This window comes from Eurytemora carolleeae, unplaced genomic scaffold, assembly GCF_000591075.1.
Source record: "Eurytemora carolleeae unplaced genomic scaffold, Eaff_2.0 scaffold98, whole genome shotgun sequence".
Lineage (NCBI taxonomy): Eukaryota > Metazoa > Arthropoda > Copepoda > Calanoida > Temoridae > Eurytemora > Eurytemora carolleeae.
Window position 1 is genome coordinate 302646 of NW_019396078.1, and position 11444 is coordinate 314089.

At 33.3% G+C, this 11444-nt stretch overlaps 1 protein-coding gene across 1 annotated transcript in view; it reads right to left on the minus strand.

The window, feature by feature from the left end:
* The window catches only part of LOC111715263 (translation initiation factor eIF-2B subunit delta), a 14950-nt gene that overhangs the window by 1026 nt on the left and 2480 nt on the right, over nt 1–11444 (minus strand). The window contains exons 4-21 of the mRNA XM_023490574.1: nt 10893–10952; nt 10351–10377; nt 9899–10048; nt 9385–9729; nt 8934–8987; nt 8479–8550; nt 8221–8268; nt 7802–7876; nt 7293–7345; nt 6955–7024; nt 6467–6582; nt 5974–6095; nt 5761–5874; nt 4699–4793; nt 3204–3269; nt 2249–2319; nt 1319–1401; nt 1168–1231 (exon numbers count right to left, since the gene is read on the minus strand). Of these exons, the coding sequence (XP_023346342.1) occupies nt 1168–1231; nt 1319–1401; nt 2249–2319; nt 3204–3269; nt 4699–4793; nt 5761–5874; nt 5974–6095; nt 6467–6582; nt 6955–7024; nt 7293–7345; nt 7802–7876; nt 8221–8268; nt 8479–8550; nt 8934–8987; nt 9385–9729; nt 9899–10048; nt 10351–10377; nt 10893–10952 (1685 nt within the window). The remainder of the gene's footprint in view (nt 1–1167; nt 1232–1318; nt 1402–2248; nt 2320–3203; nt 3270–4698; nt 4794–5760; nt 5875–5973; nt 6096–6466; nt 6583–6954; nt 7025–7292; nt 7346–7801; nt 7877–8220; nt 8269–8478; nt 8551–8933; nt 8988–9384; nt 9730–9898; nt 10049–10350; nt 10378–10892; nt 10953–11444) is intronic.

The window sequence follows — 11444 nt, forward strand, 5'->3', positions numbered from 1 at the left end:
TTTGTTATGCATAAAGCCATAGTTAAAACATTTTTTTATTTGGAGGTCATTTTAGGTCATTAGAAGGTTTAACACTGGATTTATAGCTGCTACTGTATTCCCTTGGTTCCTAGCTTTTGTTTGAAGTGCATAAAACGATAGTTAAAGCATTTTCATTTTGGTGGTCATTTTAGGTCATTATAGGTCGTGATATGCATAAAACCAAAGTTAAACATTTTCCATTTGTTGAGGTCATTAGAGGTCATTAAAATTCAATTTGATTTTAGGAAATTCGAACACTAGTAGGAGTAGGATGGTAAGGATTAGGATGGTTAGGATTAGGATGGTAAGGAGTAGGATGATCAGGAATAGGATGGTAAGGAGTAGGATGATCAGGAATAGGATTGTAAGGAGTAGGATGGTAAGGATTAGGATGGTAAGGAGTAGGATGGTAAAAAGTAAGATGGTAAGGAATAGGATGGCAAGGAATAGGTTGGTAAGGAGTAGGATAGTATTTAGTAGGATGATCAGGAATAGGAAGGTATGGAGTAGGATAATCAGGAATAGGATGGTAAGGAATAGGATTTTAAGGACAGGATGGTAAGGAGTAGGATGATCAGGAATAGGATGGTAAGGAGTAGGATGGTAAGGAGTAGGATGGTAAGGAGTAGGATGGTAAGGAATAGGATGGTAAGGAATAGGAAGGTAAGGAATAGGATGGTAAGGAATAGGATTTAAGGACAGGATGGTAAGGAGTAGGATGATAAGGAGTAGGATGATCAGAAATAGGATGGTAAGGAGTAGGATGATCAGGAATAGGATGGTAAGGAATAGGATGGTAAGGAGTAGGATGGTCAGGAGTAGGATGGTAAGGAGTAGGATGGTAAGGAGTAGGATGATCAGGAATAGGATGGTAAGGAGTAGGATGGTCAGGAGATGGATGATCGGGAATAGGATGGTAAGGAGTAGGATGGTAAGGAGTAGGATTGTAAGGAGTAGGATGGTAAGGAGTAGGATGATCAGGAATAGGATTGTAAGGAGTAGGATGGTAAGGAGTAGGATGGTAAAAAGTAGGATGGTAAGGAGTGGGATGGTAAGGAGTAGGATGGTAAGGAGGAGGATGGTAAGGAGGAGGATGGTAAGGAGGTAACATCTATGGGTGGCTATTACTATTAGTTGAGAGTATACCTGGCAGGAGTAATATCATAAACAAGGTTTAGAAGATGAAGACTTGGAAAATCTCGCCAGTTTTCTAATATTAAAAACATTTTTATAATACTAGCCTAGCATTTACAAACCTAAGAAAATATTTCCCATCTTGAAGAAATTATGAAATTACCAAGATAATTGTTTGTTGAGGTGATTGGAACAAGTTCACTTGGATCTAGGAGTTCATTGTTTACAAAACTATCCGTCTGCACCCTACAGATTATACAAATAGGATATTAGATCAGAAATATAGATTATACAGATAGGATAATAGATCAGGACTACAGATTACACAGATAAGATAATAGATCAGAACTACAGATTACACAGATAAGATAATAGATCAGAACTAGATTACACAGATAGGATAATAGATCAGGACTAAAGATTACATAGATAGGATAATAGATCAGGACTACAGATTACACAGATAGGATAATGGATCAGAACTAAAGAATATACAGATAGGATAATAGATTAGAACTACAGATTACACAGATTGGACAAAATATAAGAACTACATATTACACTGATAGCATAATAGATTAGAACTACAGATTTCACAGATAGGATAATAGATTATAACTACAGATAGCACAGATAGGACAATATATTAGAACTACAGATTACACAGATAGGACAATAGATCAGGACTACAGATTATACAGATAGGATAATAGATTAGAACTACAGATTACACAGATAGGACAATATTTAAGAACTACATATTACACTGAGATAGGACAATATTTAAGAACTACATATTACACTGATAGCATAATAGATTAGAACTACAGATTACACAGATAGGACAATATTTAAGAACTACATATTACACTGAAAGCATAATAGATTAGAACTACAGATTACACAGATAGGATAATAGATTAGAACTACATATTACACAAGTAAGATAATATAATTGACAAAATAAATAATGAATTACAGATAAAATAGATAAGAAATAAATTAGAGAAAGAGCTCACATAACAAAGAAATGAGAAATCAGAAACCGGTTTTCTGAAATTTTTGATTTTCTTATATTCAACCCATTATTTACCTCTCAGTGAATTTGAAAGTTTGGCAGCAAACAAGTACAGGTATACCGGCAGATTCAGCTATCAAAGCAACCTATAAACATTAAAAATAATTCAATTGACAGGCGTAGGAAGAACATCCAATCCAATTATCTAATTTTTCCCATTGAAAGTTTCTTAACAATATGTCCTCCTCTCAAATTATAAAATAACAAGTTTACACAACTGTCCTGAAGCCTCATTGTGAATATCTCCATTGTTATTTATACTAGCTAAATTTTAACTAAACATTTACTTTTCTAACTGAGTGTTAATTACCATCCCTCCGATAGAGAAATTAGTGTCCTGAGTGATAATTATCATCCCACTGATGGAGAAGTGTACTTATTGTTAAATACCATCCTTCAGAAGGAGTAATTAACATTGAATAAAAAACCGTTCCCTCTGGGGGAAACAATTTCCCTGTGAACGATTATAACTTGTTAACTACTAGACTTGGAATAAATCTACGACCAAGTACAAGTTCAGCTTGAAAAGTTTGAAAAGTAAATGTGTAGATAAAATTTAGCTAGGATGAATAACAATGGAGATATTCACATTTTTGTCACTTAAAATATGTCAAAATTCGAACAAATTTCCTCCGTCACTAAATTGCGATTTATTTCCATAAAGTAGCGCTAGAAACATTTGATTTGCAGTAGCAAAGTAACCTCCAGTGGTTACTGGTTATGGCCGTTTTTTAGTTATTTGAGGTTAACCCTATTGAGGCTTTAGGACAGCTGTGTTCACACAATCTTAAGAACCAATGAAAAAACGAACAAAATGTCTGAAAATGTTTAGGGAAAATGTCTGAAAATGTTTAGGGAAAATGTTTGTAAATGTTTAGGGAAAATGTCTGAAAATGTTTAGGGAAAATGTTTGAAAATGTTTAGGGAAAATGTCTGAAAATGTTTAGGGAAAATGCATGCGTGTTCTAACCTGGGATGTTCCTACTTGAGCAAGCACACAACCATTTGCAAGTACACCGTCACAGCCTAGGAACACCTTAACAACAAATAAAGTGATTATTTGATTCATTTAACAAGTTTAATTATTGATAATAGCTGACGAAAGTTTTTTTATCTTATTCGGTCAAATTATTTATATAACATTTCAAAATGATTATTTGATTCATTTAACAAGTTAAATTATTGATAACAGCTGACGGAGTTTTTTATCTAATTCCGTCAAATCATTTATATAACTTTTCAAAGTGATTATTTGATACATTACCAAGTTTAATTATTGATAATAGCTGACGGAATTTTTTTTTTCATGTAATTCGGTTAAATCCTTTATATATATACTTCAAATCGGAGGCGAATGGGGGGTTCAGCACTCCCCCCCCCCCCTCCCATGGATCAGTAAAATCTAAGGATTTTAGAAGACTTTTGGGCCCAAACGGGTGCTGAGCAGTGAGCAACACTAAGAAAAAAAACCAACCCTGAGGGATAAAATAATAATGAAATCAATAAAACTATCAATTATGATTTTAATTCTCTTATTTCTTACTAATGCATATGGAAGAATATTTAATTTCATGGATCAGTAAAATCTAAGGATTTTAGAAGACTTTTGGGCCCAAACGGGTGCTGAGCAGTGAGCAACACTAAGAAAAAAAACTTAAGCCCCGGCCCTCCCCCCTGGACAAATTCATGAGTACGCCCCTGTCTGAAAGTGTTAAAATGTTGGTTGACAAATCAAATCAGACTTTCAGGGATATGACATCTTTATATTTAAACGGAGTCTAACGTAATGCAAAGATAGCAATACCCGATTTACAACAGTGTCCGTGAAACCTTAATCTGAACAAAAAAGTGGAAGAAAACGTTTTTTAACCAACTCGAAAAGTGTTAATTTCTGCAAATTTTTCAAGCCAGAAATCAAAGGTCACTTTTGCAGAGCACCCACAAAGGAATATGAACAGTTCAGAAAAACAAAAAAATGCATATATACTTGATCAGACTAAATGTACCGTTGTAAATCGGTCATTGCCAAGGTTATAATGCAAAGAAAGTAAATTGCAGTTGTGTTTACTCTGCGAACATATTGAAACCAGTTCTTTTTGGGCGGAATTTGTAAACAAGAATAGATGCATCAGTGTTCGTTTTGTATCCGAAGAGATTAAAAGCATTAAATTTTGATGATTTTTAAAATTCACATAATAGTTTCCTATGACCAGTATACTTCATTGATTATTTATATGAAAGATGGATCCCATGTCAGGCTTCGACATCCGTCTTGTGTTAACATTACCGCCCAGAGACAGTACACTCCAGTACAAAAGATGCGTACACCTCTGAAATAACTTTCTTTGCATTATAACCTTGCTCATTGCCATCTTTGCATGGAGGGTTACTTGAAATTACTCTTACAAGTTACAGTCCCTTTAATTATATTTTTTTAAAGTTTGCAAATATGAAAATAATAATACCTTGGTGACCCCAGCTAATACTTGTGTAAGGGCGGTAAGGAGAATGTAGGTAGTTTCAATACCTTCTTTTACAAGCTTGTCTGCTAGTACTCTACCTGATCAATCAATCAATTATTCAATCAAACGTTGGATCGATCAGATTGGTCTATCAATCGATCAACCAATTAATCAGTCACTCAATCACTCGATGAATGAACCATTCAATATTCAATACCTTTCTTTACTAGTTTATCTGCCAGAACTTTACCTGATCAACTGATCATTCAATCAATCAGTCAACCTATCGACCAATGTATATATCCATTTATCAATCAACCAAACCATATATTTGACCTAAACTTGGTTTCATATAACCAATTAATCAATCAATCAATGAGTATATCAACAAAAACTCTATATTTGACCTTAACATGGTTTCATCTTTCCAATTCATCAATCAATCAATGATTACAGCGTTTCGGATCCGGATCCGGTCGGATCCGTATCATTTGGTCGGATCCGGATCCGTATCAGGAAACGTTGATATGGATCCGGGTAGCGCCAAAAATTAACCAAAACCATGGAATAAATAAATCAAAATGGTTCGTAAATGTATTATTTACATGACGAAAATTTTTCAAAATTATCTTTAATAATTTAATGTTTACATTTATATAATAGTAATGACGACATTTTTAACTTTAGGATTACTATAGTTTATAAATTATAACCTTGCATAACATTTAATAGGGAAAATCCGATTCACAGAATCAAAAGTTACCTCGGATCCGGATCGGATCCGGATCCGTATCAGAGTCAGGATCCGGATCGATCATCACGGATGCGGATCCGCGGATCCGAATCCGAATCAAAATGATATGGATCCGAAACACTGAATGATTATATCAACAAAAACTTTATATTTGACCTTAACATGGTTTCATATATCCAATTAATCAATTAATCAATGAGTATATCAACTAAACCCTATATTTGACCTCAACATGGTTACAACTATCCAATCAATCAATTTATCAATAAATCAATCAGTCAATCAATGAGTATATCAAGCATGAATCTGACCTCTGCTGGGAACTCTACTGTCTGCTACAATGACTCTGAAGTTCTTCTCCCTGCTGGCCTCTATGAGCAACCTCTCCACTAGGTTGCTGTGGGAGTAGGTCAACAGCACATCACCTTTGAGGAAAATATCACACTCTTCACTTTATGTTGTTTAAACTAATATTGTATTGTTTTATTGTTTTGGTTTCGCTTAGATACGATTTAAGAACTTACCATTTTTAATCTTAAGTCTCCCCGTTTCCGATATTTGTTGTGCAGCAAGATGCAAGTTTTCCTGGATAAAATCCGCAAATATGGTTTTAATCTCTGTACACAGTTCCTCCATTGGTAAACTCCTAAATATCGTCTTCATTATTTTAAGCATTTCTCAAAGAAATTCTAATCGCAAGAATCCATGCCATTTTTTTCTGTGGGTCCGAATCCTAGATCCGCTCTGTTTAACAGGATCTGAAACCTAGATCCTCTATGTTTAACAGGATCTGAAATCCGGCTTAAATGGGAAAAAAAAAATTTCAAGAGGAAAATCAATGTATTTTAGGGTAAAAAATTGATAAGGAGGAATCTTTTTAATTTTCCCTTCTCAAAATCATTCATTTCTTCGAAATCTAATAAACCCCTACCGAAATCTCCACCATCTGTTCAGATAATAATGTTCATTTAGAAAATATGTTTTCTAAATATTAAGTGAAGTTTCGGATTGAATTACCTGTCTATGGCTTTAAGTTTAGATTTAATGACCCTGAGTGCATTACTCATGGCTACGGAGAGGGGTCGACATTGCTTCAGGAAGGTCAGATTTGGTTTCAAGGCATTGTCGATTTCCTAAAAGTACAGATGTTTATTTAACAAAAATCCATATTTTACTAACTTTTAACTTTAAGATCTTGAAATAAGCGTCTACACTTTACACTATACAGTCTACAGTCCTTTTAATAAGGTAAATTAATTATTATTAACAAAAAAGAGAATAGAATAAACGTCCAAACGGCTTAACAGATCGGGCCCTTTTGTGTGGGACCTCACATGACCTTGGGGAAGGTTAATGGATAATCAGAATTACAAAAGTTGTCTCCAAAATTTTCGATTTTCGTAAAATTTTTAAAATCCGCAAAAAAAATATTATTGTGGTATCGAAGAGAAAAGGCTGAAAGATTTAGCAACAATTAAAAGTTGAAATAGAATATAGCCTAGTACCTTAAAAAGATCAACTTGTGACACATCCTTTATTTGAGAGACACAATCTAACACAACATCCTCAAGAACACTGTTGAATAAAACATATTTATTATAATGCTTTAACCAAAGTTTCCTATTTTCTGTAATATTTGGAAAAGGATAGTTCCTCAACTTAAAAATATCAGCATTTTAGTTTCTAGTTCCTGGTCAAAGATGTAATTCTAAATCTAAAACCGAAAAAAATTCAATTTATTATTAAAATGGACACCTTAAGAATAACCCTACAAAGCATAAACATAAACATCATTTTGTAAGCAGAAATAAAAACTACAAAAATGTTGAATATATTTGTTTTCCTTAACAGAGCTTTACATCTCTCCTCACTACCTGTCACCTCACCCTCAGTTAACTAGGAAAAAAATAAATTTGAACAGTTTCATTAATATTTCATGATTTTGATGCAGATTTAGGTCACTTCTGATATATGCGTCCTGCAAAAATAATCCAGTTTTCGGCTTCATAAAATTAATAGTTTCAAAAAGTTTTAAAAATTTCTTAAATTAAGCTTGGTTTTATTGATATTTGGTGAGATAACGGGTGTTACCCATTAACCCAGCACAATGTTATCACCAATAATAACGGATATATGAGTTTTCAGAGGAAAAAATATTTTTTCTCCTCTCATGTTTCATAAAACAGATTTAGACTGTGTTGGCTCAAAATGTTGATTTGAAATACCATAATTCACATTTTGAGAATTGATGAATCATCTTTTTTTCAAGAAACTTCGACATTAAGTTGAGCCATTTCTTTCTTGAATTCAGACTTGAGGTAGAAAAATGAGTTGACCGCAATGAAAATCTACCTGTAATCCAACCTCTACAACCCTGGGATGTATGGAACCCCCGACTGCCGGAAGATCTTTAGTCACCGATGAATCCTAAGCTTACATTCACATTAAACTTATTCCTAGTAATCTGAGAATTAAAAAAAAAATTGTGTTTTGACTTATTGGAATGGGAATGAGGGTTAACAAATGAAATATTCATGACACACAAAAAAATTATTTAATTCAATTCAGGATGAAAGTTTTCTTATTACAAAACACAAAAACCACACTTAATTGATTCATTGAAAAACAAAATAATTTGGCAATTATGATTTAATTGTTTTCTGATTAGGTCAAAGAAAAGCTTTTCAATAACAGATTCAAAAAATAAAAAGTTTATGAAAAAATGGAAAAAGGGACCGATGTTATTTTTACGATTTCAATGGTTAATGTTCCTTCTCGTATTGATGAAGATGGGAGAAAAGAGGAACCAATCGTTGCGCCTAAATAGAATATTTTTTTCTATATTTTAATTCAACAAGTAGAACAATTTCATATATTTCTGCTGAAACCCCCCCCCCCCTCTCACAAACTATTCAAACTACTCACAACTACACAAAGTGAGGTGTAAATAGTATCCTTGTGAAATTGATTTTGTTTATGACAATAATAATAACACTGATAATAATGATAATACTGCTAAAAATAAGTACCTTAGTTCTCGGAGGAACCTTGTGGGTGGCGAGCACCTTAGCCAGCTTATCCTGGGCCTTCTTCTGGTCAGCCTTATCAATCAATCAATCAATCAATCAATTAATCAGTCAATCAATCAATCAATCAATCATACAAATATCAATCAATATCATGATTTTAATATCAACCAATTACATCACTTGGTCTATCAGTACCAAATACGATCAATATATCAATGATACAATTTAACAAATTCACATTTCCTTTCATCCATTAACCATTTGATCAATCGAAGTACAAAACAAATATTGATCATCCATTAATCAACAGACCAACCAATCAATCAACCAACTAATGAATCAATGAAAAAATGTGAAAAATTACTTTTTTTGATATCTGGAAAACGGAGATTTAAACAGAAAAAAATATAGGTCATCAGGTTTCTGTTTTTAAACTGTTCTTAATAATTTCATACCTGTATCTCGTCTGGAATTCGAACCTTGGTTGGTCCAGGCTTCTGTTTCTGCTCCTAAAATAACACAAAAAGTGTTAGTTTAAACAACAAGTAATAAGACACTAACTCTATTATTAATTCAATTGCAACGATATTTAAATTGTAGGTTTCTTATCACAAAAAATACATTTATTCGAAAGTGTAACACTCATTTTTTGAGATAAAATTTTAATTCTAGTTATTCTGATCTTTTTTTCTTAATTACTTGCATAAAGAAGAAAAAAAAATAAAACATAAATTGGACCTATTATATTTAAACAAAAAATGAGAAACTATTAATAACATAATGTATTTGATAAGAAAAAAAGGACAGTAATGATAACTGTCAATGCATTTGGATAAGTAAACTTCCAAATAACTAGATCCTGTAAAACTACAGGCCCAATAATATTTTTTGTATTTTTTAACGAACCTGAGTTTTCGCCGCTCTCTGTGCATCTTGTTTTGCTCTTCGTTCAGCTTTTAATTCAGCTTTACTTTTCCCTCCTTCTCCTTTGCTCTCAACTTTATCCGCCAACATGTTCGCCTCAAACTCCGCCTTGCGCTTAGCTTTTTCCGCCTCCTTTTGCTTTTGCTCCTCTGTTTTCTCTTTACCGAGCTTTTTATCTTCAGTTGGCGCATTTTCTTTTGAAGTGGCTTCAGGGATTGCAGCGGCTGAAACGGATTTCTTCTGTTTTGCGACATTTTTCCCCGCTGCTTTTGCGGCTTTTTTGGCGTCGCGTTCCGACTTGACGGCCCCAGGATCTTCCACTTTGGCCTGGACATAAGACATACATTTTTATTTGTTGATCAGTAGTATTTTTCTGGAAAAGAAGACGACATTAGTTCCCGTCTCCGTATAAAAACGAAATGATTTTTAATTGTATTTATTTTATTAGTTCCTAATATTGGTCTATTTTCTAATTGTATAAATGCGCTTGGCTTACATTGGATTCGTCTAATTTCACATGTTCCACCATATCTGAGATTTTTTCCACTTCAGGGTTCTTGGCAGGGGTTTCCACCTTTTCCGTTTTTGTCTTTTTCTCTTCCTCTTTCTTCCGTTGTTTTTCTTGCTTCCTCATTTCCTGTTTTACCTATTTATATATTTATTGGTTTAAACAATTTTGTTTATAATGAGAACTTTTATTCCCACCCTAAAAAATTTAATTTCCACAATGATAGCTGTATTTCCACTCCTATATTTCACATTTCCGTTCCAAAGCATTTTTTCAATCAGGCCTTTTTACCCCTTTTGGTCAGTGTCTTGTTTTTCCCATTATTTCATTTTTCTAAAACTACAGAACCCAGAGAGTGCCCCCCACCCCCCTTCCGAAAAAAAATCCCTTAATCATATTATGAGACATAAACCAAAATTAAGATCATTTATTTTTCCTACCTTGGCCGGAACAGGCATTTCAGGGGCCTTAAAAAAGAATTAATTACATTTTTCAATTTAGGGTTGATATTTGAGAAATATAATATTTACAACAATTCACTGTAGAGATTTTACAGTTCTGCATTGAATAATACGTAATTAAAGAAATCCAAAGAAATATCAATAAAATCTGTTATATTTAATATTTTATCTTCTCTATGTGAAAATACAAAGAAAAAAATAAGTAATTTTAGAACTGCAAGTAAATATAAATAAAATGTGTGGTTGTCTTTGATATTTTAGCTTCTGTACAGGGTTACCCTCAAAGGATGAGACTGTAAAGACGACCTGAAACTAATAAAATATGACGATTACAAGGTTAAATTACATCTTCTGCCTTGAATTTTGTCTTCTAATTGCCTATTTGTTGTCATGGCAACGAAAGAATCCAGTTCTTTGCAGAGAATCCTAAACATAAGGAAATGAACACTATACTTTCCGTAAAATCGTCTCTGAAGTCTCATCCTTTGTGGGTAACCCTGTAAGTGAAAAATGATATATACCTCGATATCCTCCCAGGATTCTACTATTTCCTCCTCTGCATCCCAGCTCTCATTGACCTCCTGGAACAAGAACTAAGTTACATGAAGTTTACCATCCATCTTGATTTCAAAAAATTAGATTAAGCAAACTTCTCGAGCAATATTTTTTTTATCTTTATACCATCTTCTTTACTTTAGATTTTCATACCCTTCTTCTTAAATAATAATTTTTGGCGAAATTCGCAAGGATTGGTGAATATGTTATCAATGTTGTTTTTAATGGACCTGAGGCCGAATTTAAAGAATTCGGCTCAAATATGGTTGGTTTCACTTAAAATTGTTTTCAATGTTTCAAGATTCAAGCCGGCGCTCAATTGAAACCGGTTGTTTTTGGCGGATTTGAGATGCGGCTCAAATTCATTAATTTCGGACTCTGTAGTCAGAACTTTTGTGTTGTGAATCTTGAAATCATACCCATTTATAAATTATAATTTATAAATTATAATTCTGGGATCAAGCATTTATAATAAATAATAAAGGGGACGGTGGAGTTGACACATTTGATGTAGGGGG